The sequence below is a fragment of the Varanus komodoensis genome, unplaced genomic scaffold (genome assembly GCF_004798865.1).
Source record: "Varanus komodoensis strain SLA01 unplaced genomic scaffold, ASM479886v1 scaffold94, whole genome shotgun sequence".
Classification (NCBI taxonomy): Eukaryota; Metazoa; Chordata; class Lepidosauria; order Squamata; family Varanidae; genus Varanus; species Varanus komodoensis.
In genome coordinates, this window is record NW_025336646.1 from 1,236,241 (window position 1) to 1,262,938 (window position 26,698).

Below are 26,698 nucleotides of genomic sequence, written 5' to 3' on the forward strand. Positions count from 1 at the left end.
AGTCCCCGTTGCCCTGCGTTCAGGGCCAAGCCTAGGATAAATAGAGGGCAGGGTGGTGAGTGCCTTTAGTGTCTGCCCCGAGGGTTTGTAGCGCAGGTTTGATTTTGGGGGCCCCGGGGTTGCCCCCTGCAAGGGGCTGTGCGTATGTGTGCAAAGCCGGGGGCTCCATGCAAGAATCATTACAAGCACGGACCACCCCTGGGAGTCCTCCAGGGTAGAAGAGCAGGTGCGTTTCGTTTATTCTTATGAAGGGTTCAGGGCATAGGAACCGGGCTGCACGTCTCCTGAGCACTCCTCCAGTTCCAGACACATTTTGGTGGAGCTTCCTTCTGCTTCCTGGGGCTCAGTTGCTCGCAGGTTGTGACCTGCAGGTTGTGGTTGTAACCTGCTGCTGGCTTTCCCCACCACTCACCCCGGAGCCAGTTGTGGAAAGGTGCAGGTAGTGTGCAGAAGTTCCCTCAGCCCTTTGAGGCAATCAGCTGTTCATGCAGAGAGAGTGTGAAAGTGGGAATGCTCCGTAAGAGCCATGTGGATGATCCCGTTTCCTTTAACGTGGAAGATGGTGAGAGCAATGACTCCAAGGAAAGCCCTGCCGAGGCAGGAAAAGGGAAGGAACCCCAACCTAGCATAGCTGTTGCATTAATCCCAGGGGCCTGGTCCAGACAAGGCACCCTGCTTTCAGTTTTGAGGGTACTCAAGACCACTTGTGTTGAAGATGATGTACAGTTCATTGAATACCATGAAGATGTACAGTTCATTGAATACCATGAAGAAATACTCATGCAGAATATAAAGAAGCAAAATAAAGCTTAGACTCCTCTTATCTGTGCCCATATTGGTTCGCAGAATAGGCCAGGGGATATTCTGCCTGCCTCCAAAATTGCCTGGGGAAGTGACATATCAGTTCCTCCCTGAAGCCAAGGACAAAGGACAACCCTCTAGCCATGGATTCTATGAAATTGCCCTCTCCTGCTGTTTCAGAGGCTGTCAGTGTGCATACAGCCTCTAGTTCCCCTTCCTCAGAGATAGGAATAGGGTTGAGGCTGTTTCAATTTTGTTTCCACAGCAAAAGCAGTCCTTAACTGAAGGACTACAGAAAGATTGCAGAAGGCAACTCCAAGGCAATTATCTCTGGTGTGCTTCCAAACAAACCGAAGGCCAGAAGGCTTTGGCATAGCTCCAAGAAATGATCCTTGCTTTTGAACACTGGGGAAATGCAGCACACTAGCTGTTGAACCTTGATAACCTTCTCGCCTTTCTCCTGGTACAGCTCATCCAGTACACCGATCAGCAATACTTCTGATCCTGGAATTGTGGCTAAAAGTAATGCATTCTGCATTTGTAGAGATAGTGACTTCCAATAGGCTGTGGGAAGTCAAAGATAGGGCTTTTCCTCCAGATGTGAACAAACATGATTTCTGAAAGCCTTTGCTGAAAGAGTTTTAGTCAATGATGAGAAACTGAAAAGGTGCTGACTTTCCTAGTCTGAGAATACCAACAAGGGTTTTTGCTTTTGCTGCAAAACATTTTTAAGCGATGCCTCTGCCTGTTCCAGTTTTCACTTGGGACCAGTGACTGGAAATGCTTAAGTGATTTTGAAATAGCATGAAAAGTCACTCACAGATCGCATTGCATTCTGCAAGCATAAAGAATCTAAGTTTAGACTGTCCAAGTATATTGAACATCAGGAGATTATAAATGAAAAAATCAACATTAGAGGGGCCTGCACAAATGGGAAATGCATATGCATTGTTCGTGCTGGCACACAACTTGACATTCCGGGGCTCTTCAGACAAGCTGTTCGCAGACAACAACAGAAAAGTTGTGGGGCTTGTGGCAAATGGGAGAGAATTTGTTCTGCATTATCTTCAAAGGAGCATAATTATGCTATTGCAGGAAGACCGTTCAGAAGAAACTGATAGTCCCTGTGGCCAAGGAAGTGTTATAGAACAGGTTGGACAGAGCAAAGGTTCACGCTGTTATACTGGACTGTGTCCCTGATGTGAGCCACTCTGAGAAAATGTTGGGGGAAAGAATTGTGCAAAGGAACGCTTTGTAGGATTCAAGACAGTTCATAAATCAACCTTATGGAACTCATGCTGAAGACACAGAGGGAAATGAGCATTAACACAAGGGACTGCTGCAGTCAAGGCTGTGATGAGCCAGGCAGAGATACTTCTAGTGGCTCTGCTTGAAGCCTACAGCTGCCATTCTCACAGTCTGGTCATTTCACAGGCAGCTTCATTATCAGAGGGGTCTATTAACCTTTTTGGTATGCTACTGCTGTTCTCTGCCTCTGTATAGTGGCAGATACTAAAAGACAACATGTCCGACCTGACTGCGAAGCCACAGAGTGGCACTTGCTGGGAAAATCATTTGGAGAGTGTAAAGATTATTAATATCAAAGGAAGTTTATGAAGCTTAAATGGACGTAGCAGTGCTGCCTCAAGCAGATGCGGATCTTTTCCATGAAGCAAAGTATCTAGCAGACCAGCTGAGGGACGTCAAGTTCTTGATATCAGTCATGGTATGGAACAGAATCTCATTCCGCATGGAAGTTGCAAGTTGGGCTTTGGAGTGCCTTGCATTGATGTGGCAAATGCTTCCTCCCTCACAAAGATGTGCGCAGAGTTCATCACATTGTGCGGAGAAAGCAGTGCAGTAGAGGTGGTTGTCATAGCAAAAGAGCTCGCAGAAGCTCTCGAGGGGGGTGCTCCTTAAAGTAGCCCCCAGGTAAACGCTGCAAGGCCAGGCAATTTCAGTTGGCACACCAGACTCACACTGAAGAATGCAGTAGACTAGAAGCCCTCCTTAGGCAGGAGTTCTTCTACAGACATGTCACACTGCTGATGTCCTGCAGGTTATGTGTAGGCGGCTACATGACTAAGTGGCAGAGACGACGGCGTGTCCTTTCCCCACACGGCTGACACCTAGCCAGGGATCTAATGGGGAAGGGCAGAGCAGTTGCCTTTGGATGTGTGGAAATAGCTCCCTCGTTGCTAGCGAAACTTGCAAGGGGTGCGGCTGGGGTTGATTACGTGTGTCTTTTTCACCAGTAGGGTGAGAAGGACACCCATGTGATGGCCCCAGCCCACCTGGTCTGTATTCACAGGCGTTGCCTGCCAGTGTCACATCCCTTCAATAGCCCACCTGCATGCCCCCTTTCTTTGGTATTGCCCTTCCTTGCTGAACAAGCTTCTCACCCCTATATGCGAGCTGCCCCGAGGCTTCGGCGAATGGGGCGGCATAGAAGCTTCCTAAATAAATAAATAAATAAATAAGCAGAGGTGAGTTTCCCAGGCTTGCCCACCTAGCTATAAACGTTGTCCCAGGCACAAAGGCTGGTACTTTGTCTCCCTGCCCAGTCTGATGACACACAAACAGGGCTTAGAGAAGGATGTAAGCATCCCTTAGAGAACATTTGCCCTCCCCTAGCAACATCTGCCAGATGCTTTGAGAACTGAGCGTTTCCGTATAGCTGCTTATAACAACATGATATTGCTCATATGGTCTTTGAGTCCTTTTACTTTTCTTAATCAACACCACAATGTATGACATCTTTTACCAATGCAATGATAAAATGTGTCGTTATCTTTTCCGATTTTCCCATACTTCATTTTAAATACTTGTGCCTTCAGTTCAGGAACCTTATCTCTTGCTTAGAAGATTTTTTATCAGATCTGCAAATCCAGGGAGGGGATATCGGTGGCTATTAAGCCAGATCGCTCCAGTCTGTGTCACAGGGGATGGGCCCCAAAATACCAGGTACTGGAGCAGGAGGGGGCCTTATTTCATGCCTTCCCTGTGGGCTTCCCTGTGAAGCATCTGGTTGCTGGAAATAGACAGCTGGACTAGATTAGCCCTGGCCTGGTGCAGTAGGATTGGGTACAACTTCTGCTTATGTATTTTAAGTCTAATGATAACAGCAAGGCTGGCTTTCAGAAAATGGGCCCTAAAGATCAGTTTGCCTTCTCTTGTAGTTTTAGTGGCAAATATGTATTTGATGATGATGATGATGCATTCAGTTTCTTAAAGTGCAATGCTATGTGTGTTGAATTCGAAAAATCCTGACTGGCTGGAGCATACTGTTTGTTTGTTTGTTCATTATTTTTATGTGCCATCCCATAGCCCAAGGGTTCTCTGGACAGCTTACAAAAAACAAGAATTGAGGCCTTTTTCTGCTGAACATGCCTAGGAGTGTGCCCTTAGTCACCTTCTTTTTTAAGAAAAACACAAATAGACTTTAAAAAATGAAGAGACCCACAGGAACTTGCAACAGAATTATAATTGTTTATTCTGGGCTGTATGTTACTTATATTGCTATAGGTTCTTATTAGTGATTCAACTTATGAGCTTGAACTTGAATGTTTTAAAATGTATTTGGTTGATACATTGTAATATTATATGCTGGAAGCCACCTGTGGAGGTTTCGGCCCTAAAAGGTGGTCTACAAATATTTTAAATAAACATTATTGGTGAGGCTCTCTGGATTAAACACTTTCAGTCACCATACATTATCCAAACATGTCTAAGCATGAAACATGCAATATTATCCATGTATTATGTATCCCCTGTGTACATTAGAAATAGCAAAGCTGTGTTTCTATAATACCAGAATAGAAATGTAGCTTCAGCATGTGACTGCTCATTTTACCTCTCCAAACACACTTGCCTGCAGCTAAAAATAGGGAATGATAAGCAAGAGCGAGAAGTCCTGCTCAGCCCAGACCTCAAATAACTGGAAGGATCAGACGCAGCAATGCACTCGCTACGGTTCAGGAGCGCTGAAGCTTTGGTGTCTAACACACAGCTTGTAAGGGAGAATCTCGGCAGCCTCGCACACAACCTGTTCCCACTTCTTTTTAAGGCCAGTTACTTGCAAGAGCAGGGCGAGGTGCTCCGTGGCCTGGTGGAAAACTGGCCGCTGCCAGAACTGAACATTGGATCACTGCTGGGGAAGACGGTGGACCACCAGGAGGACTTCAGCAGCAGAGCCTGCTCTGTGTGCTTGGCCAGCTGTCTGAACGGCCTGAGAGACTACGTGCTGAATCGTGCATCTCCTTACGCAAAGAGACTCAGAATGGTGGACCTAACAGGCATAAAGGACGTTGAAGTCCAGCTCTGTCATTGCAAGAAAGCCATGGGACGGTGGGCCAGGACTGAGCTGCTTGCAAAGCTCTGCTATGATTTGCTTGTTGACATGCAAAGGCTGCCATTCAGTCCAGAAGTGTTTGAGGTATCTGTCGATGTCCGCAGTGACATCTTTGTTACGGAACGGAACTATGAGCTGGTTGTGCAGGCCTTGCTGATGCGGTGCCACTGCCCGCTCAAGATCCGCTGTGCAGCCTTCCGAGTGGACAACTTGCCCCTGAGGAAGCTCTTCTACATCATAAAGCTGACAGAGCCCTCATCACTCTGCAAGCTTGAAATGGTCCACAATGTTCGTTTGGAAATGGAGCATTTGCAAGTGCTGTTGAATAATGTTCAGTTTCCTCAGCTGAGATCACTCACAGTCCCGGCTAGAACATTTGATGTGAGAAGGTTCACAGCAGAGGATGAAGCCACTCTGATGAAGGTTGGAGAGAAGCTGAGCCAGATGACACAGCTGATTGAGCTGAACCTGGCATTTTCCACACTCACAGGAAAGATTCGGAAACTGCTCAGGTAATGCAATCCAGGACACTATTACTGGGGAAACAAATTGCCATGCAGCAAAACAAGGATGCTAGGAAAATATGACGGTGTAGACACTGAATCTTGGGGAAAACCATGGGGATATAGCAGTGCAAAATTTACAAGCACTTCTATTGAAGATCAGAAAAGGAAGGCATTTGACATACATCTTATCCAGGAGGTACCCATGCCCATTTCCATGACTCTTGTATCTGCAATTTTCCCATGCTGTAAAATAGTAGAAGCTACTGCACCCTGTGAGGTAGAAATTATAATATTTCATATTGTCTGCTTTTTTTTAGGACATTACTAGCAGTTAAGGCTTAGAATGATTAACTGAGTCTCTTCTTTTCTGATTTGTGCATTTACGTAAACCCACTCGTCCTGACGATTCCTTATTACTTCCGTGTTGCTGAAGAACTGAACCAAATCAAAAAATGACTGGCCCAAGAGCATCTCGTAGCGTCTCTGGCTGAGCGGGTGTTTGAACCCAGATGTTCTGCAGCCCAGGCCAATGTTTTGGGCTGTGATGTTTCTCTGTGGGAAAACTGTCTACACACTGCTCTTCTGGGGCAGTAGGGCTGGATTTTTACTAAATTGGTTGAAGCTGCAGCATATAGAATTGCCAGTTTATATGTTTGAGCCATTTTAGGGTTTCAGGCTCCATAACATTTTCTGGAGACCTACTGCTCTAAGCAGAGACACGGCCTGGTTACATGCTATACTGCCACATGGAAAAACATGCATAAGGCTGTGCCACTGATGTACCCTTTCTGTTAAGTGTCTTTGTCATCCTTCAAAGCTTTACCATTTTCTTCAGCTTGCTGTGCAATCCTATACATACCTACTCAGAAGTAAGGCTCAGTTTGACTTAACTCCTAGGTAAAATTAATTAGTATTGTAGGTTTTTATTTCATTTTTGCTCTGGTACAACCAACAAATGAGGGATAAGCCAGTTGAAAAATTACATCAGGAAGAAACTCTATTCTTTTAGGGAAAAAACAGTATCTCGATCTTAACTTGTTTGTTCTTGAAATTTCATTGCCACTAAAATCTACAAACATTTACAAACTGGTCAAAGGCATAAGGTCTTTATTCTTTCTCAATATGTATAATGCTATCATTATTCTTGCCATGTCTGAGAAGGAAAGAAAACCATCTGTCTAGCTAGCAAATGAATCCATGCCAGATCCTCAGTACAGGGGACCAACATTCTGCCAACCTTCCTGGCTTAGAAGAGGTTTCTTCAAATGTGGTCCCAAAGTGATGGAGGATCAAGCAATTCTGAAACTCTTTAGCAAGAGTTAAGAAGGCATTTTTCCTCTGAGCAGGACTGGGACTTCTGTTGGTGTTGCTTTCCTGAATCCCAGAAGATAGTCTTGCTTTTGGAAGTAGGGTAGAGGTCTAACCTTGGTGGCTTACCAGTTGAAGCATTCCATAATATTTGAAAAGAAGAAGGAAATCTCTCCCAAACCTCCACCATCATGGCTGTGGAGACTCAATTTTATTGCCTTCTTTACATTTGCTTTTGTTCTTTACAAGTGACATAATATAACATTTTTACCATATTGTTCTAATTCCTTGATCAGCAATTACGGGCAGTTAATATTGGACAGACCCTAGCTCAGGCCTAAACATGTTGCAGCATCTTTTAGCCCAGCAAGTCTGTGATTTTGTGCCTGTGTACACCATGGCTATAATTCTTCCCCTGGTTGTTTCGTGCAAAAATGCCATTGAAGTCAATGAGACTTCACCTACCCACTCATGATAATACACTTGCATCCATTGTTCATAAAAAGTATTTGACAAGTGCTCAATGGAGATTCAATTGTGTAATTACTTATCTTTCTTTTATATCTAACTCTCCAGCCCATTGAAATACCCACTGAAAGTTCTGGATGTTTCCAATTGCTCCTTAAACCATGTTGATATGGCTTATTTAGCCAATAGCCTCCATTCTAACCATCTGGAAGCCCTTGATATCAGTGGACATGATGTGGCTGATCTCTACCCATCCACCTTCTTCAAACTTCTGAATCATTCATCTTACACGCTGAAGAGTCTCACCCTTGAGGAATGCAACATCCAGGACATTCACATAAACATGTTGATTTTGGGATTGGTCCCCTGCCGGAAACTAGAGGAGTTCAAGTTCCTTGGAAATCCTCTGTCTTCTCGAGCATTGAAATGCCTTTTTAACATTTTCATTGACTTTCCAAGGCTAAAATACATTGAATTCCCAGTTCCAAGAGACTGTTATGCAAGTGACATCACTTACCCAATTAATGAAGCTGATCTCTCAAAATTTGATCATCAGAAATATGAGAGGACAGCAGAGGAACTTAACATGATTCTGCTGCATGCAAAACGGGAGGACATAAAGGCCTCCACACCCCTCTTTGGAAGCTATGATGCAGCAATTCAAGAAACAGGCAATGAACTCGGATTCTCTTTGCTGAAGTCGTTCCAAGATGCCCTACAGAGTTTCAGCTTGGCTCTTCAGGAAATCAGCTGAAGTCTGAGCCAAAGAGCACTTCTCAGGTTCATTGACAAAATTCAGGCATTCATTTATTGGAATTATTGAGATCATACATTTAGGGCTAACTCTATACTACTGGGCATTCTCCTAGCAAGGTCACCTTAGGGAAGGCAGAGCTGCAGCCCACCCCCTATGAGGAAGGCATGCAGCATGCTAAGCAAAACAACCAGTTGCAGCGTTCCCTGTTCACAGTGGACCTTTGGGAAGAGTTCGGGGGTCTCCTGTTCATGAAAATCTGCAACCTGTTATATGAAGCAGCACACTGAAGCCCTTTGTTTTCAGGCAAAAGACCAGCATCGATCCTGAAAAGCAAGGCAGATGACTAGTGGCCCTCCAGATGCTCTGCCTTGCAACCCCACCATCCCTCACCACTGGCTGTGATGGCAAGGGCTGATGGGAGTTGTAGGCCAAGTATCCAGAGGGCTGCAGGTTGCCCAGTCCTGCTGTTGAATCAGGAGTCTAATCTGGAGGTCATTAGGTTGAGGAATGCTGCTTTAGCAGAAGGAATTCCAAAATTTTTGTTTGAAGTTAATACATCTCCTGACTCCACAGACTTCTACAGGTTCAAAGTGAAGGTGAGGTTTTTCTAGCAGCCTCTTTCCATTTTATTAATAGACCTTACATTTCACCATATAGATAGGTCTAGACAGGTTTTTTTTCCTACTTGTCTGAGGGAGGGTAGTGTCCATGCACAGATATGGTTGTATTCCTTTAGTATGGTGCGTGTGTACCAAAACAGGCATTCACTTAAATCTGTGCCTATTCTAGAGTAAAACTAAAAAGGAAAAGAAAAAAAGACATCAGTGATCCTGGGCCTGAGTATGTGTGATACATTTACATGAGACAGTTTAGATCACTCCCAGTCAGGATTTTCCCTTGATTTTCTGTTTGGTGATACCGTGGATAATGAAAAAAAGTTAACAATTAAAATTGAACGTACCGTCTCATAGCATTGCTTTCTGCCTGTTTTCTGATTAGCTGGATGTCTCAGTAGGAAAGATGTTTAATTACCTGCATGCTAAGATTCACATTCAGAACCAACTGGAAGGAGGCACTCCTTGACTTTCCCTTTCTCTGAGGAAAGTGCCAGTGACCAGCACTGGTGGGAGCAGCGCATGAGAAAGAGAGACACTCCCATCCTGGCTCCCACTGGGGAAGGAGAGCATAGCATGGATAAGCACAGTTGCTCCCACTCTTCACCAGTGCGGCTGGCTTGATGGCCTGCCTCTTGCTTTCTCCAAACACTGGTAGCAAAGCGGCGGTAGAGTCCACATCCTCCTTGCTCCCTGGCTGTCAAGCAAGAGAGTGGGAGCGGTGAGGAGAAAGAAGGTGAGGATCCATGGCATGGTAACCATGGTGTGGATTCCTAAGGGAAGGGCTCCACTGGAGGTGTCTTGCCCAAGGATCCTCCAAAGCCTGGAGCCAGTACTGGGAGATGGACCCACTCATCTCACATACACCCCACCTCTGCTCAGGCCTTGCTTGCTGCCCCTTTCCCTTCTCTCTGCCTCCACTCTAATTATCAGCATCAGGAAAATAGGACTGGCCAAGTGGGAGGCATAGGGCACGGTCCCTGATCTGGTGTTGGCTGCTGCAGGCTCCCTCTCTCTCTTCTGCTGGGCAAGTGAAGGCCACAAAGCTTCTTGAGTGACTCAGGGCTCCAGCCCCCTGCAGATGATGCTCCATCCGGGCTCCGGTACCCCACTGGCCTCTGAACAGAAGTGGCTCCCCTGTGCTGGAGAGGGTGTCCCTGAGAGAACAGCTAACAGGTGACTAGTCCCGGATGTTGGCCTAAAAGACTGCTTGAATGTTCTTACATCCAGGAGAAGAAACTCAGTAAAGAAAATGAGGATGCAGAAGATGCGGAGGAAAGATAGGAGATGAACTGATAGCTACCCAGATAATGCTTATGTGGTACAAAAACAAAATGTTCTTCCCACGCAGCAGCACAGAATCTTGCTAATATCTTAGTAAATGCGTGTTTGAATCAATTACTGGTGAACAAAGGGATCATTATTCTTAATTATGCCTCCAGTCACTCTCTGAACAAAAAGGAGATAGCATTGCATATAAAGTAGGAAGGCATGCCTTGGGAATCTGGCTTTAAATGGCATTGTTCCCGGAGTCAGCGCCGAAACCTAAACAAAGTGGATGCAAAATGGATAGGAATTTTGGATGGTTCATTAGAGAGGGGGCCCAGCTCTCGCATGCTGCAGTCTGCTCAGACAGATTCCTCTAATCCTGAGGAGGCAGATGGCTTGGCAGTTTCAAGGTTACCTGGTGGCTGTTCTTAGGCAGAGTGTGAAAACCAGCCCAATTTGGAAAAGGAGTGAGACATTTTAGAGTTGCAGGGGAGATGATGGAACTCCTTGACCTGGTCAGGGGGCAGCAGGAGAAGCCAGTGGATTAATTAAGAAACATCTGACCTTCCCACCATCTAGCCCACAAGCACCAAGAGCCACTCTGCAGGTGGAGTCAGAAGTGTTTCTGAAGGAGATGATTCAGTTTAGATTCAGCTTTTCCGCATAGGCAGTTACTTCTGCCGATGCTCTAGTGGAAGGGTACTTTGGTTATTACTCTTCTGTTAAGTTTTAATAAAAGAACTGTGCTTCTGCAGCTTCATTAGTGTCTTCTGGAGAGGAAAAGAGGGAGGGAGAAACTTACTCCCAATATTTCACAGGACACAAATGTGCCTGCACACACATCCATACAAAACAGGATTAAATAGGGCATTTGAGCTGATGCTAATATGTAGAGTAGGGGTGTAGAACCTCTGGCTGAATCTGACCTTCAGGAGCTCCAGATCTGGCCCATGGAGGCTTGTACCACCCCCTCAAAGTCCACCCCTTGGAAAGACAGACAAGAGAATTTGCTATGGGGGAAAGAGCTGGAGAATCGGGGGGGGGGGGTGAGTGTGGAATGGAGGGAGAAGAACACTGGAACTGTGCTTATTTTGGTCTTTTCAGGACCAAGCCACACGCTGTGCCTGAGTTGCCCATGCAAGTCCGACAACCTCTCCTCCATCTCAACAGCACCGTTAGGAGGAAGGCTGCATCAGATGGATGGGATCAGTGTACTGATTTTATTTATTAAAAGCATGTCTCCCCCATCCTTTACCAAGGCCTCCATTGCTCGTGCCAGCCCCGCTCTCTCGGACATGTCCTCACCCTCTCACTGGCTGCCAGGTCTGTACAGGCCCAGAACAATGGCAAGGGAGTGGGAATGGGTGGGTGGCAACACCTCGGGGGGATTCAGAATGAGGTCTTACTTGTCTCAGGATAATCAGATGCAAAGAAGCTGAAAGAGCTCCCTGAACACTTGTGTGGATGACAGCATTTTGACAGCTTGTCATGCAGGGGTAAGAAAAGTGGCATTTACTCATCTTCCCTCGCCTGTGCTACCGAAGCATGGTGTGGAACTTTTTTGGTGGGGGAACATATCATCCAGCACCCAGCACTCCCTGGGCCAGATGCACTATAGCCCAGCCATCCCCGCGACTTCATTTATGGACATTTAACCCCGCGCTGAGTGAAACGAGGGGTCTGTGCCTTTCCCAGCATCAAGGAAAAGACTCTGCAGGCACAGGGAAGAGCAAGTGATGTTTCTGGGCAGTTAGCTTCAATGGCAGGCATAGTTGGACCCTTTCCAAGGTCCACAACCCAGCAGCGACTTGCTGACAAGAGACTTCTGGGACTACTGCTCCTCAGCACCACTGTGGCTTGCTTGCTCAGCTGCCTCTTGCTCTGGTCCAGACAACAGTGGCAGAAAAAGGGGGCCTTAGCCCCAAGGCCCGTTGGGCAAGTAGAAGCAATGATGAGGAAGGTGCCAGAGAAATGAGATGGACTCACTGAGGGAAGGGGAGCCATTGTGAGTGTCATGCCCAAGAGCCCTCAGAAACCTGAAGCTGGCGCTGGTCCTGAGCATTGCTTGGTACCCAGCATGCCATGGGGTGTCCCATCTGGCCCAAAGAAAAGTAGGCACAGAGGAAAGCAGAGCCACCTGTCACCTGCACCTCGCTGCTGTTTCCAGGCTCTGACCCAGGATCCTTGGGGGACCCAGAGTCTCAATGTCCAAGCAGAGGAACTCAACAGGTTGGGTTAGGCTCCCTCCACACCCCTGCCTTAAAGTGATCAGTGATAAGCAAGAACTGGGCCTTTTCTCTACATTCTAAGTCAACCTTCTCCAATCCGGTGCCCCAAGAAACCAGCCAGTACCACCAATGGTCAAGAACTCTGGCAGATGTAGTTCAAAGCATCTCAAGAGCATGTTGGAGAAAGTTGTGCTGAGGTGACCGTTGCTTTATGTCCGCAGAAGTCATGGCCTCTAAGTCATGGCTCACCCAATCCATTCCCACAATGATGATACTCTGTTTCTTGGTTATGACACTCTGATTAAGCGGCTCAGACACCAGTTTCCCTGGGGACAGGGAAGGACCACTCAGCTGCCTTACACTTCAAGTGCAGATAAGCTTGATTGTTTCAGAAGAAGTGTGGTCATTCCTCAGAAACTTCTGCTTGTCTGCAGTTTCTTTCTTGTGAAAACAATCTTAATGCAATTGTAAATATATTCAAGATAGGCCTCTGCACGTTTCTGTGAAGCTTCTTCTTCCCTCCAATGTTCCAAATGCCCTGTTCTGAATATGCTTAGCTATATATTTCAATAATTCTGTATTCCATAATGTTTAGGAATGGACACTTTCAATTTCGGGGTAGCAGAGGGGGGTGGAATGTAGTGCCACCTTGCCAGGCTCAGTCATGAGGTTTTGACTGTTGCCGTAAGATGAGATAGTCTACCAGTGATGTGCCTCAAAGGGCAGAGCAAGCACATGCTGCAAGGGTAGGACAACACAACACACCACCCATGGCCCCCAGGGGTTATATAGTGCGAACCGGCTCACAGGGATGAAAAAGGTGATCAGCCAAGGAGAACAGCAAAGCCTTGGGTTCTCGGACTGTCATGACATTCACACTGCCAGATTGTGGTTTACTCCTGAGAAAGAGGAGCAGGTGGCTTTGCTGGCTGCTTTCACTTATGGGGCCCAGAGACTGTGACACAGATCAGCCCCAAGGTATTTGCCTCCCTGTCTCATGCTGAGGGATTCACACAGCAGGAAAGGCCCCGTTGCTTCCCTTCTGGTCTGTGACCTGCTGCAAAACAAGACAGGCAGGAGTGCATTTAAGATCCTGCACAAGAAATACAAGCCAATGGGAAATGAATCCATCAGGATTGCTCTTTTGTTAAGAAGACAGCAAAAAAGGCAGCAGGTGGGTTAGAGCACCAGACAGGGCAGCCTGGGCCACAAGCCCCTGGGCGATGTTGGGGCCACGTGTTATAAGGAGATAACTGGAGAGGTGGAACCCCTGAGCTCTTGGAGAATGGTGGGATGAAAGCTTAAGTGAAAAATAAAATGCTGTTGTATGCCAAAGGCATCCTTTGCTTTAGGAACTTGGCTAGGTGTATGCATGCCATATGTAGTCCCTGATCCAGCCACTGACAGTTCCACTTCCCATACTTTCCTGGTGGGTTTTGAAGACCTTCTGCCCCAAAGTGGCCAGGAAGCCCTTTTGTGACATCAAGGAAATGCAGGGCAAGCAATAGCCCCCAGAAACCCATGGGAAGGACTGAGAGGTAGAGGGCATGGGATTTCCACTAAGGGACAGCTAAAGGGCCCCTAGGCCCAGTGCTCTTCAACAACTTTATTAATGATTTAGATAAGGAGGTACAAGGAACAATAATCCAATTTGCAGATGACACAAAACTGGGTGGAATAGCAAACACCCTGGAAGACAGAATGAAGATCCAAGGAGATCTTGATAAGCCTGAATGCTGGGCTGAAAGCAAAAGAATGAGATTCAGTAGGGACAAATGCCAAGTCCTCCATCTAGGGAAAAAAACAAATGCATCAATATAAGATGGGGAATACGTGGCTCAACAGAACTGAAAAAGAGTTCGAGTTATTGTGGGCAACAGATTAAATATGAGCCAACAATGCAATCCAGCCTCAAAAAGGGCAAGTGCTATCTTGGGATGTAATAATAGAAGTATTACTTCCCAATCACAAGAAGTAATAGTTCCCCTATACTCTTCACTAGTCAGATCTTATCTGGAATATGGAGTCCAGTTCTGGACACCAAGATTTAAGAAAGATGCAGAAAAATTAGAAAGGGTCCAGGGGCGAGCCACAAACATGATCCAGGGTTTGGAAACACTGTCCTATGAGAAGAGACTGAGAGAACTAGGCATGTTCAGCCTTGAGAAGAAAAGACTGGGGGGGGGGGGCACATGATACCCCTCTATAAGTACCTCAAAGGCTGTCACAAAGAGGAAAGTCGTCATCCCTTCTTGCTGATGCCAGAGTGCAGGACACAGAATAAACAGCTCAAGTTGCAACAACCCAGATTCAGGCTGGACATCAGGCAAAGCTTCCTCACTGTCAGAGCAATACGACAGAGGAAGCAGCTGCCTCGAGAGGTGGTGGGCTCTCCCACACTAGAGACATTCAAGAAGAAACTGGACAGCCATCTGAGTGGGATGGTGTAACTTGGTGTCCTGCAACAGCAGGGAGTTGGACTTGATGGCCTTCCTGGCCCCTTCCAACTCTACTATTCTGTGATTCTATGATATGATTCTAAGCACTTCTTCACACAACATGCCATTCACTGTCACAGGAAGCAGTGATGGTCACCAATTTGTTTTGCATTAAGGGGGAATTTACAGTTTCTGGAGAAGAAGGCTATTAATAATGATTTGTCCCAAATTTATCTATTCATCCATCCATCCATCTATCACACTTATAATGCTGCCCTATAGCCTAAGGGCTCTCTGGGCAGCGTACAATAAGAACCATGAGCAGCCAACATAAAACCATAAAACAAGTGGCTAATGGCTATATGCTTCCCATAGTCTCTGAGGCAGCATGCCTGTGAACACAAGTCGCCGGGAGAGCGGTGGGAAGGGTGCTGCTGTACTTGTGTGGGCAGCTGCTTGGCCACTGTGTGAACACAGCACTGGGCTGCATGATCCTTGGGTTCTTCCCGTGTCCTTAGGGACATAGGGATATTGGGCTGGTGCCACTTTGGGACTAGTGAAGCCAAACACATTGAGTTCCTATCCAGTTGCCCAGTACCATGTAAATAACAGATAGACTGTTTTTTAAAATCCAGAAACATAGGCTCTGGTGTGCTGTTCAACCATTCCGGGAAGCTGGAAGCCTGAAGCCATTTTCCGGAGGATAAGTAAGCATGTCAGCCCACAGCTCTTGTTTTTTGTCTATGTGACGTTGGTGGGAACAGTAACCATGCAACTGTCATTAGTGTTCTCGAATCAATTTCTCTGAATGCCTGATATAGCTTGAGCATAGGGCCACATACGTACAGTATATGAGTAAATCTTCAAACCATCAGAAAGAGGAGGAGGAGGAGATTTCAAACTGTGGGAACAAATTTACATTTTCCCCAAGGAGCATTGCAGAGGATGGCAGCATCTCTTCATAAACTTTAAAATATCACATTGCTTGGGGTGGGAGAAGAGTTTGCTGAAGGGTCACATGGTTACAAAGATCTAGGGCTGCCTGGACAGCTTCAGTTTGGTGAGGCAGCTCATGAAAGCGATGAGAACGCCAGACTTGCTTCTTTTGACTGGAACTTCTCTGTGTAATTCTGTGCTCATGCAGTCCAAGGCCTTGCGGGGTCAGGAAAGAGTCCCCGATCCTGAAGCAGAAGCTACATTGTATTGATACACAAGTGACTCAGGCTCCATGGAGTGGGGCTGGCATGGTCAGGTCACAATGGCCGAATGTCTCTTGCTTTGTGACAAGCGAAAATGTGAGCAAGGCGATAGGAGCTTCAGCATGAAGTTTGGAGGAACGCTGTGTGCTCAAACTTCCCTGCTTCTCTACTCTCCACCACTAGGTCCCAAGCGGGACTTGGGGTCTCCCGCTAGAGTAGTCAAGTGATAAGAGGAATCCTTGGCCAGTGCAGCCAGGTCCCCACTGCGGGGATCCTCTCTGCCACTGCAGGTCAGCTGCAGACACCCTCACACCCAAACCAGATGGGGTGGGAGGCAAGGGAGAGCAGAACGGGGCTCAAGGAAGGTATGGGTGAGCAATGTGTGGCCTTCCCAGTGTTCTGTCCTACAACTCCATCAACCTGCACTATTGGCCATGCTGGCTAGGGCTGATGGGAGTTGTAGTCCAACAACATCTGAAGGGGCATAAGCTGCCCATCCCTCCTCTAGGGAAAGGCACTGTTGTGGTCTAGGTAAAGAGGCAGATGCTATAGAAAAGGAGAAGAGGCAGCATACGGTAAGGAAGGGCAAACCCTCTCCATGATCCACAACCTAGGCTGGTCACCTCTACTTGGTGCCTTCCAGTGGTTTTGGCCTACAACTCCCAGGCCATCAACTCTGTGGCTGGGAGTGATGGGAGTTGAAGTCCAGAACATCTAGAAGGCACCAGGATGGTGAACACTGGCCTACAGATTCCTAACTGGTAATTTGTGGTCCAGAGTAACCAAAGGAGGAGGGGGGAAATAGGGAGTGTTTTCCACACAGATTTGAACTAACTCACAACAACTTAAGGCCTCCTGATAGACCAATTTGATTTCATCAACAACAGCAAAAAAGGTCTTTCAGCCTGTATCAGTGAAATTGTAAGGAGGCCTTTAGCCCTTCCCACAGTTCTTGAATAACTGCCAATCTGCCAATGTAGTTCCACCTCTGCCTAAAAGAGGACAAAGGATTTACTCCTGGCAGGTAATTTGCCACTGCCTCAAGGTCTTCCAGCATGAATATGTCAATGAAGAATAAACACATTTGTCTTTATTTGTTTGTGGAGGGGTCATGAGTACAACAGTCCCCCTTAAAACCGTGAAAGTGCTTTATGAGGGCAGAGAGGAAGAAGTGTTCTGGGACCACAGGGAAAAATAAAACAAATCTGTTTAGCCTGAGATCTTTCCTGACTAAGAACAAATCCATATTTACAGAAGATGGGCATTTACTGATGGCACAGAGGATCTGGCAGTGCTCTAGCACACAACAAACCATTGTCTCTTCAACTTGTCTCAGGGAAAGAGCACAGTGGCGGGATGATGGATTTGACAAAGTGCGGACTTCAAGAATTTCTCCAGCATCTGCAGATTCTTGGTGCTGTTATGCTTGAATTATGCCTCCTTAAACAGCCTCTCCCATCCCATGTGAGAGAGAAGAGTGGCCACTTAACTGGATTTTTTTTTTTTTTTTTTTTTGTGGAGGCACCAGCTGATTCTTTATATCAGAGTGAGACACCTAAGAAGTGCAAACCGTTGTCCAAATGACAATTGGGTGAGAGTGATTACATGAGTGCTTAACCTTAGGGCAGGCAGGAACAGGAGATTTAAATCCTTTAAATTTAACAGGGTGTCTGGCTACGTTCAGCTGGAGCACCCGATTCCATTTCAAAAATGCTTTCAGAAAAGTAGGGAGTCAAGGGGGAAAGAGCCATGCCCCAAAAGCCTAGCAAACTGGAACTGAGAGCGGTTGCTGCCAATACCTAAGTCTTCGAAGGGCATTTAAAGGTTTTAGAATGGGGAGAAAACCACACCAAACCCAGGAAACCACGCAATGACTGGTAGGTGAAGGAAAGTGGATGGGACCTGGGGAAGGGACAGAGCCATTCAGGGAACTGCAGAGGGCCAGACTGGGAACCCAGGTGCCACACACCTCCTTTCCCAGTGTATTTGGAGCATAGAAAATACACCTTGCCCATCCAATTCAGCATTGGATGCTGAGCAACTCAGCACTGTCTGCAGCAGCTGCTCTAAGTTTCAAACAACTTTTTCCCATCTTTTCCCATCTTTCCCAACTTTTTCCCAACTTCCCTATCTGGAGTTGGCAGGGACTGAACCAGGGGGCCTTCTGCAGGCAAAGCAGGGGTCTGGCACTAAGCCAAAGGCATTTGGGTACCCCTCACCCCAAATCAGAATGCACGGTATTGAGGCAACCCAAGCTATACTGGTAAGCGAGCCAGAAAAGTCCATGTGTGCCTCTCCTCCTTTCACAAGCAACACCTGCCTCGGTGAATCAGCTACTCATGGTAGCTCAGAGGTCACACACATGCTGATTTCTCAGTGATTTTAAACGTTTGCTTTCCAGTAAGACAGACTCTTTGGTAGTGCTCTTCAGACCAAAGACTTATCTGTAACTGAGATAAGCAACATGCAGTCGCTTGAAGATTAAACGCTCTCACACACTTATTGATCTTTTTCCTGTTTTTCTCATACCTTGTCTTTCTCATACTCTGTCTTTCTCCTACTCTTTTTCTTATCCTATTCCACTGGACAAATGGTGATAGAATAGTAGTGGAATGTAGCCCACCTTAGATTATGGTGTGAACAACTTCTGGGACACAACCCACCAGCTGAAAGCCAATGTTTTAATGTTTCCTCCTCCATCCCTTTTCCTTTGCCATGAAGTGACTTAAGAAATAAATATTCCCCAAGTTCTATTTGATATGATTTGCAGGCTGTTTGTAGGATAGTTATTTATTTTCTAAACTGTTCATTAGCCAAAGCCGCTCTAGGCACATACGCATGCATTCCAATGGGCCTAGGCACCGAAACACAGGCCTAATCCCCCAACCCTCCACTTCTGCCTGGCAAAAGTGAGTCTCAAGTTTATCTTTTTAGAGATATTTAGGGAATGCCTTCTTGAAAGAGTATAAATTGCCATTTCTCAATCCTCTGCCTCCTTTCCCAGCTCTGAAAAAGAAAAATTTCTGAGAGAAGGGAGATGTGTCAGAAGCACAAATATGTAAATAGGCACATAAATACTTAGCAGTCATGCAGTCTGTTACATATTACAGTATGAAATATGTTTTTTCCCTTACATTTTTTAGCCAAAAGAACAAATGCCCTCTGTGACTGGGATGGTGAAACATCTTGATCTGAGGGCTGCAGTACTTTGGTCACAAAATGTTACCAACTGTGTATTTTGATGATACAGATGGCATGCGCAGGCAACATTATTATTGCTATTATAAAAATTTTATTTAACCCCAAATGTGCTTTCCATCGAATATTATTAAAATAGGCATGGTCCTAGGCATGAGTATGAGGGCGTTGCAGTGGCATGAGAGTACCCACAGTTTCTTTCATCTGTTAGCACTGGAGAGCGCCCAGCAGCGGCCATGGTATAAGAGCCTGCATCTCACAGGTCTGCCTCCTGACTACTGACTGGACCTTACAAGCGAAATATTAAAGGAAGTGTCTTTGATGGGATGAACAGGTGTGTTCTCATTTGGATTGCTGCCTTTTAGGAAAACATTTATGGAATAAACAGCAGTGCTGCCATTGTGGTTGCTGGTTAGCAAACTCCTTCATAAGCCAAAGATGTTGTTGGATTTGGAGGATCTTCCTCGTGGGGCTTCAGTCCCTTTCTGGTCTGGTGGGGTGGCAATAATGGTACAAAGCATGGTTGCAGCAGGGTCAATGCCCTCCGAAAAGCTCACAGCCCTCACTCTGCAATGGCCAAGGCACACTATGCCAGGATATCAGTTCACCTTCCTGGCACAAGGAGATGGAGCTGTCATCCTGTTCCACTTTGTGATCTTTCCTCCAAGACAGGATTAGGCTTACAAGTGACTGTTTGTGTAAGACAAAGATCTGTATTTTCTCCTCAGCTTCCTCCAGTTTTCTGCATGGATCTTTAAGAAATATATAATACTTGGGTGAGGTAGGGAAAAACTTTATGTGCAGATGATTTTAAAAAGGGGCAGGAAGGCTCTATGAACAGAGATTCTGCCCCACAGTGCTGGTGAAGAAGCAAACATGCCCAACCAAAGCATCCACTAAAAAAAGACAGTAAAGCCATGAACTGCCTACCCTTTCAAAGTGTTTCAAGGTCACTTGAATCCTACAGCAGCACGAGGTTGATTTGCAGCAGAGAGGTTGTCAGATACCGATAATGGATTCAGCTTCTGCACCGTTAATGACTTCCTGGGTGAGCATCAATGGAATGGATTTTGTCCCAGACGCAAATATGAGTGTTAATTCACTGAGTGGAAATTACTCAGTAGACAATCAAAGCAAGGGTTCCAGAAGGGGCATAGTAAAGACCCAAAAATGGCCAGAAGGAATTGATTTGTCCTTGGTTAGGAATGACAGCGAAATACGGCAACGGATTAACCAATGCCTGTGACTGCCCCAGCATGAGGGACCTCAGGTAAAAAGCCTTTGTAGCTTTTTTACTTCAGAAGCTGATTAGTGGGAGGGTCATGATAAATGCTGAATGGCAGGGAAAGGGGGGGGGGGTTCTTTCCATTTCTTTCTCTCATAATGCAACCACCCAGGCCCATCCCAGGCAAATGGCTGGCAGTGAGGTCAGGAAAGACAAAAGGAAAGACTGCTCCACCCAGCATACAGCTTAACTCTTGCATGTCCCCAAGATGTAGTGAGGGCCAGTAACTTGAGTCTGATTATACCTGCAGCAGAGCCAAATGGGGTGGAAAATTCTGACAGGTTGTAGGTCTGTGATACCCTCTTTGAATGTTCTCCTGCTTGTTTTTAAACCTCCCTGCATAAAGAAGTCTATCACTTCAGGGAGAAATAAGCTGTGCTAGTTCTCACCCTGCTGTGCTTGTTTTCTACTTGCATGAAGTGTTTAAAGAAAACAGTGCTGTGTTCCAAAATGGTCTGGCCATTCTAGCTCTCACACACAGTGGATCTCATCTATTTAAGACTAGTAGCCATAAGTTAAAGGCTATTAGCAAACCTACCTGTTCAGAATCTGTGGGTCATTGTGCCACCCAAAGTCTTAAGGCAACAAGGCATCTGGGTTATTCTAGAGTTGTTCAACACACAATGAGTTGTGATGTTGTCCAAATCCAGAGGATTACTAAGGAGATGATTCCGTCACCACCCCCTTTTGGTGTGTGCTTCCCCCCCTTATCTTTCAATTGAGAGTGAGACCATTGACAAGTGGCAACCTTGCACAAAGTGGTCTATATTCCCTCTTGCCTTGTCAATTGCCAAGCATTCCACTTCACTGCTCCCTTTGACAGTTAAAACATACAAGGCCATAAGTAAAGCAGGAGCACACCTATCAGAAAGGCATACATATGCACTAGCATAGCTGCACACCTCTGAAAAATTGTCCAAAAAGGAAAAAGAAATATGATGAACACAGTTGTGTGTTTTTCAGGGGCTGAAAAAGGCTATGATGCCAATTGTACTTTGTGACATTCCAAATGTAAAAGAAAAAATGATCTGAGTAAAAGAAGGTGGCATTTAGAGCGGGGAGAGAAAGACAGGATGGGTTCTGCAATAAAGGATACTGAGATACCATCTGGAAGACCAAGTTAGGGAAAAGGGGATGAACAAGTCACAGTGAGTCTGGTTATCTACTGGACACGCCATGGGATGTTCTGCAAACAAGCCACACAGCATAGCTTTTCCACAGGGTAGCATAACATTTTATGCAAATATGCCTACGTATCTCTCTGAATGCTAGCTACTGGGCATAAACAACAGAGGAAGCTTGATATGCAGCCTTCCTGCCCTGTTTTTGAACTTCCTCATGTTGGAGGCTGTTGGAACCTGGTTTGCTCTGATCTAGCAAGGCAGCTCTTACATCTTATGTGGAGGCAGTGATAGTTAAGGACCTCCATGTTCTGAGCAATGGACTTCTGAAAATCAGATTCTGGGAACAAATCTTCAGTCCCTGTTCATCACAGAGGCATCTGGCTAGACAAGACAGAACCACAGTCTGACCCCACAGGACCCTTCATTATAGCTGTCTTTGCCAATGTGATACCCTCCAGATCTGTTGGACTATGACATCTCAAAGATGAAATCCAACATACCTGAAGGGCGACTGCTTAGGAATTGCTGCCTTAGTGGGAGGATATTCATCCGCTCCATTCAGGTAAATTATTACAGGAATTTCCAGCACGAGTCCCCAGCAATTTGGGAGACGCATGAATAGGTTCAGATTTATATCCATTAAGGCGCTGCTCCAAGGTTCATTTTAGCTGGGTGCCTTTGCAGGCTGCACACTGCACTCAGCATTCCAGACCAGCCACTCTCCATGCTGTGACTGAGCAGGGTAATTTCTCTTCCAGACTGACCCCTTCACACTTTCCCAGGTCCCTCTGCATGACAGTGTTCTCTTGACACAGATAAAGGGCTAATGGTCTTTCAGAGTTACCTTGTCAGCAAATATTCCCATCCAGCAGAAAAAGAGGTCAGAAAATAGCCTAACAAGGAAACGGGATACACAATTCCAGGGCCATAACCAGAGTAGGCAGTCATTTAACTCACACGTTCATGTAATCAATTTCTCCATTAAAAAGCTGAAACTCTTAATAGCACACCTAATTGAGCTCAAGGCCCCTGTGGGTAGAAGGTTAACACAAGGGCAGTAAGCAGCACTTATCCTGGCTTTATGTCACTGGCTATAAATTACACCCCTGCACAGGTGGGCATAAATGCATCCATCAGAGGCTGCTGCAGTCCTCTCACCTATACTTGACAAAGAGAGGGCATTTGGTGTGCCAAGTCCTGGACAATTTTGTACTTCAGCCACTGAAGTATGAGGGACTCCTGTCTAGGGTTAAGCCCAGGCCTTCCTAGATAGAACTGATTATGTAAAGTGATTTCCACTGTGACTCTGGGCAGATTTGGGGACTGCCTCAGCAGCCCTAGGGGATGGCTTGTACCAGATGGGCAGAGGTAATCCAATCCAGGTTATTCTCCTGGACTACTCAGCTGCATTCATGCTATCTTTCCCCATGCCATCTCTCTGGGCTTACAGCATAGGATGGGGCTGGTGGAGCAGATCGTCAATGGCTCCAGTCATTCCTGAAGGGTCAGTCCCAGAAGATGGAGTAGGAAGACAGTCGTCTCACCCCAGAACTATTTGCATGCAACATCTTGCTGCCCATTGGCCCATCTCTTTTAACATCTATGTGGAATGTCTGGGTGAAATCGTTCAGAGGTTTTGGACAAAAGAGGGTGTTAGATTAGATCAGCGATGAGCAATTTGTAGGTCAAGGTCCCACACTGTTAGCTTTGCGGGCTAGTGCCAATTGGAGCTGTACCTTGAAACATCTCGAAGGCCACATGGCTTAGACGGACATTTGGTCTGATCCAGCAGAGCTTTTCTCCTTCTTTGATGTGGTCCTGTGTATGGCAAGAGTCTGCCGAGCTCTCACACAGCTGACCACACACTGGCATGTTTAGCGAAAGGGTGTGCACTCAGGGACAGAACACATGCTTTGCATGCAGAAGGTCCAGGTAGATCTGGGAAAGACCCACGTATGAAATCTGGGAGTGCCACTGCAGTCAGAAGTTGGTCCCTTGGCCCGCACCCCTCAGCCTTCCTGACCATTGGCTCTGCTATTTGAGCTTAATGGCGCTGAAGCTCCAAACAGCTGCAGAGCAGGCACCAGGTTAGGAAAGGCAGGTGTACTGAATGCCAGGCTAGTTGGACCAATACTTTTCAAGCGTCAGAGAGGGGGAACCCATGAAATGAAGACAGTTCAGAGTTTCAGTGCAGTCTGAGTACACCCTTTTGACTTTTACTTTTCACACTGGCCTTCCTCCAAGTTCCTGCAACTTGAGACAGTGACAAGCATAACAATTTTTGCCATCAGTTGCACCCCAGTGTGAGGAATTAAATCACAGTGGTCACCATTTGCTTTTTCAACACTGCACATGGGGATGCCATTATTTGCTTGATGAAAAAGGACCTAGGAATCTACAATGCCTATAGAATCACTTTGCAATGGTAAAGTATGCAATGTGCTTTGAATACAAGCGACCACACAGAATGCATATAAATACTAGGTGTTAGCGATACTAATGCTTCTGGTCTGTTCTTATGGAAAAGGCACCCTATCTATCAGCTGCGGGAAACCACAGCCCTGAAGGCCATATATCTAGGTCCCAACTGGGGTTTCAAGCTGGGATTCCCCAAATGGCCAAGACCCTTCCCCTGTCCCCGCCCCCTTTCCCCAACCATCAATCATTTGGTGGTTTCTTGGCCTTTGGGGATCCCTCCCACTTCTTAGATTGCAATACCTCTCCTAAGACTTAGGCGCCGGCTGAAAAAACTTTAAGCTCCAATGTGTGAAGATAGGGTGGCATTTTGACCTGCCTCCCTTGCCTTCGGTGAGATGCAGCCCGCGAGAGCTCCTCCAAAATTAAATCCCTCTCAGGATGAAAGAAATTCCCACCCCTTCTGGGCACGCTCAGTGGGGCGTTTTTTGTGTAATACGCCAGCGCTGCACTTGATGCACAATACCCCTGTTTATATCAGCTTTCTTTAAAGAAGGTGGAAAGAGAAAGGAGGGTCTTAGGGACATAACTGAACGAACAGAAAGAGAGCAACAAGACCAAAGGTTCCCGAAAACCTCTCCCTTTTCGACGTACGCCACCCCTGCAAAGGTTACGGTGTGTCGCCATCAGATGCACGTAAAGCACGGCACACAATGAGGAGCTCACGGTCCGCGCCCCTGGAACAAAGAGCACATTCCGTTCCCGCTCCGGGCTCGCCGGAACCTCTTGCAACAGCCGCTCGCTCATCCCACGTCCGTGGGGCCGGTGATGTCAGCGCTCTCCCTCAGGAGTTGCAGCCTAGCCTGGCATTCTCGCGGGGGCCACACGGATCCCGCTGTGTGTCCTGCGGAGAACAACCTTGTAACACGCCGCCGGGATAACGTGGACTTCAATGGCTGGCTATTAAAACTCTGCCCGCCCCGCTCGCTTGCTCGCTCGCTCGCTCGCAGGGCAGGGAACGGGGAGGGTCCAGCTCAACAGGAAGCCGTGAAGTATTGTATTCAGGCTAGCCGGATACTGAAAGATGCATACGGCTCATCACTGTGACAGAAAGGATGGTAGTGCCTGCTTGCACATCAGCGGTGTTGACAAGCAAAAGTGAGAGCCGTTTTGCCTCTGCAACGTGGTTGAGGTCTTGGGACAGTCTCCTTCCTGAGGCGATAAACGATGGGACGGCATGAAAAACTCTAAATAATAAATAAAGCCACAGGAGGGTGGGCAAACCTAGGTGACGTGAGAAAGAAATGCCCCTGTGATGCTCTAAGCGTCCATTGATACTGAGTGCCTTTTACGCCTTTCCTTAGGCCTCGCAACTTTGGCCTCCCCACGGCAGAAGTGGTTCCTGGAGCAAGTCTTCCATTACTATGGTATGTAGCTGAGGGTCTGTTCTCATGTAAGAGGCTGCCAAGGGCTGCTCACAGACATGGTTTGGGCTCCCCCTTAAGCCCCCTCTTGCTCACCTCTTTCATTGGCCTATCAGCAGCTTTGTTGGGACTATTAAACAGGCAAACACACTGCCTGTGTGATCCTAGCCAACTGGGAGTGACTGGATGAGGCACAAGACACCGCAGAGCCAATCAGCTTTGGCTACAAGACCTCCTGAAGCAAAGAGCAGTGCCTCCTACGCCGACACACAATGTGAGTGCCCTTGCACTGCAGCTTGTGGGGTTTCTGCAGCCCGGGAGAGCTCCCCTCACTTTTCCTTTAGTTTTGCTTCCCTGCTATCAGACTCCACCTTACCTGTATCAGTAATCTCTGCATCTAGGAAGGACTTGGATGCAGAGGATAATTTGATTATTTCCCATCTCTTTTAGGAAACGTATAGGGTGGATCTCCCACCCCAACCACCTGAGTAACCAGAAAGGTGCTTGTGTGTGGTTCGGCCCATGCGATATGCACAACGTTTGTACACAGGAACCATGTGGGATGGAGCAGATGGCTAGTAGGATCAATGGTATAACTAATTTCTAATTTGGTACGCCAAGAAAAAAAAACATAAATAACTTTCCCCCACACACCTTCTAAACCATGTGTCAAGTACAAAAGTCACCAATTTTCTGGGAATAATTCCTGTGCTTATTTTAGAACAAAGTAAGCACACAGTTTGCAAAAAAAGTGGCAGGTATCACAATTCAACAGAGCGCATGAAGTGAATCATTTGTCCAGATACAAGTGCCAAGCAACTGTTCGTGGGAGCAATTCTACTTTCACCCACAGAGTTGGGATGGCTGTTCATCAATTATTTTTGTGCAAGAAAACAAGCCAGTAGTTTGCCATTGATCATCTTTCTCTCTGGTCGTTTTCAGGACTGGCAGCCTGGAGGCAAAATAATTACTGAGCTGGGAAGCAAGTGACAGGGCAGCCCTTCCATGCAGTAGGGGGAAGCAGTCTGCTTCAGGCAGCGTTAGTGGGTGAACTGAAGCCTGAATGGCACAGTGAAACTTTTTACAGAATTGGTCCTAAAATAGGAGCACAGAATTTCATCCACACCTACCAGGCAAGAGAGTTGAGCTGAGACTGACAGGTCTGAGTCTGAGGGTTGAGCTGAGACTTCAACTCCAGCCTAATCTTTACTCAAGTTGCTTAGACTGGGAAGCTAGGCAAGGCAAGCATTACAGGGCCAAAGGAAGTCCATTAGCCCCATGCTGAGTGGCTACTAAAAGGAGGGCCTTTTCTG

At 46.6% G+C, this 26,698-nt stretch overlaps 1 protein-coding gene across 2 annotated transcripts in view; it reads left to right on the forward strand.

The window, feature by feature from the left end:
- The first annotated feature begins 4,664 nt into the window (after positions 1–4,664).
- LRRC14B (leucine rich repeat containing 14B) overlaps positions 4,665–26,698 on the forward strand; it is a 38,802-nt gene continuing 16,768 nt past the window's right edge. Inside the window, exons 1-2 of one of the 2 annotated variants that reach the window (XM_044418936.1) lie at positions 4,665–5,664; positions 25,326–25,388. In XM_044418936.1, the coding sequence (XP_044274871.1) occupies positions 4,760–5,664; positions 25,326–25,388 (968 nt within the window). In that variant the 5' untranslated portion in view covers positions 4,665–4,759. Of the gene's footprint in view, positions 5,665–7,542; positions 9,157–25,325; positions 25,389–26,698 lie in introns of those variants that run through there. The other variant, XM_044418935.1, reaches the window with a different exon arrangement.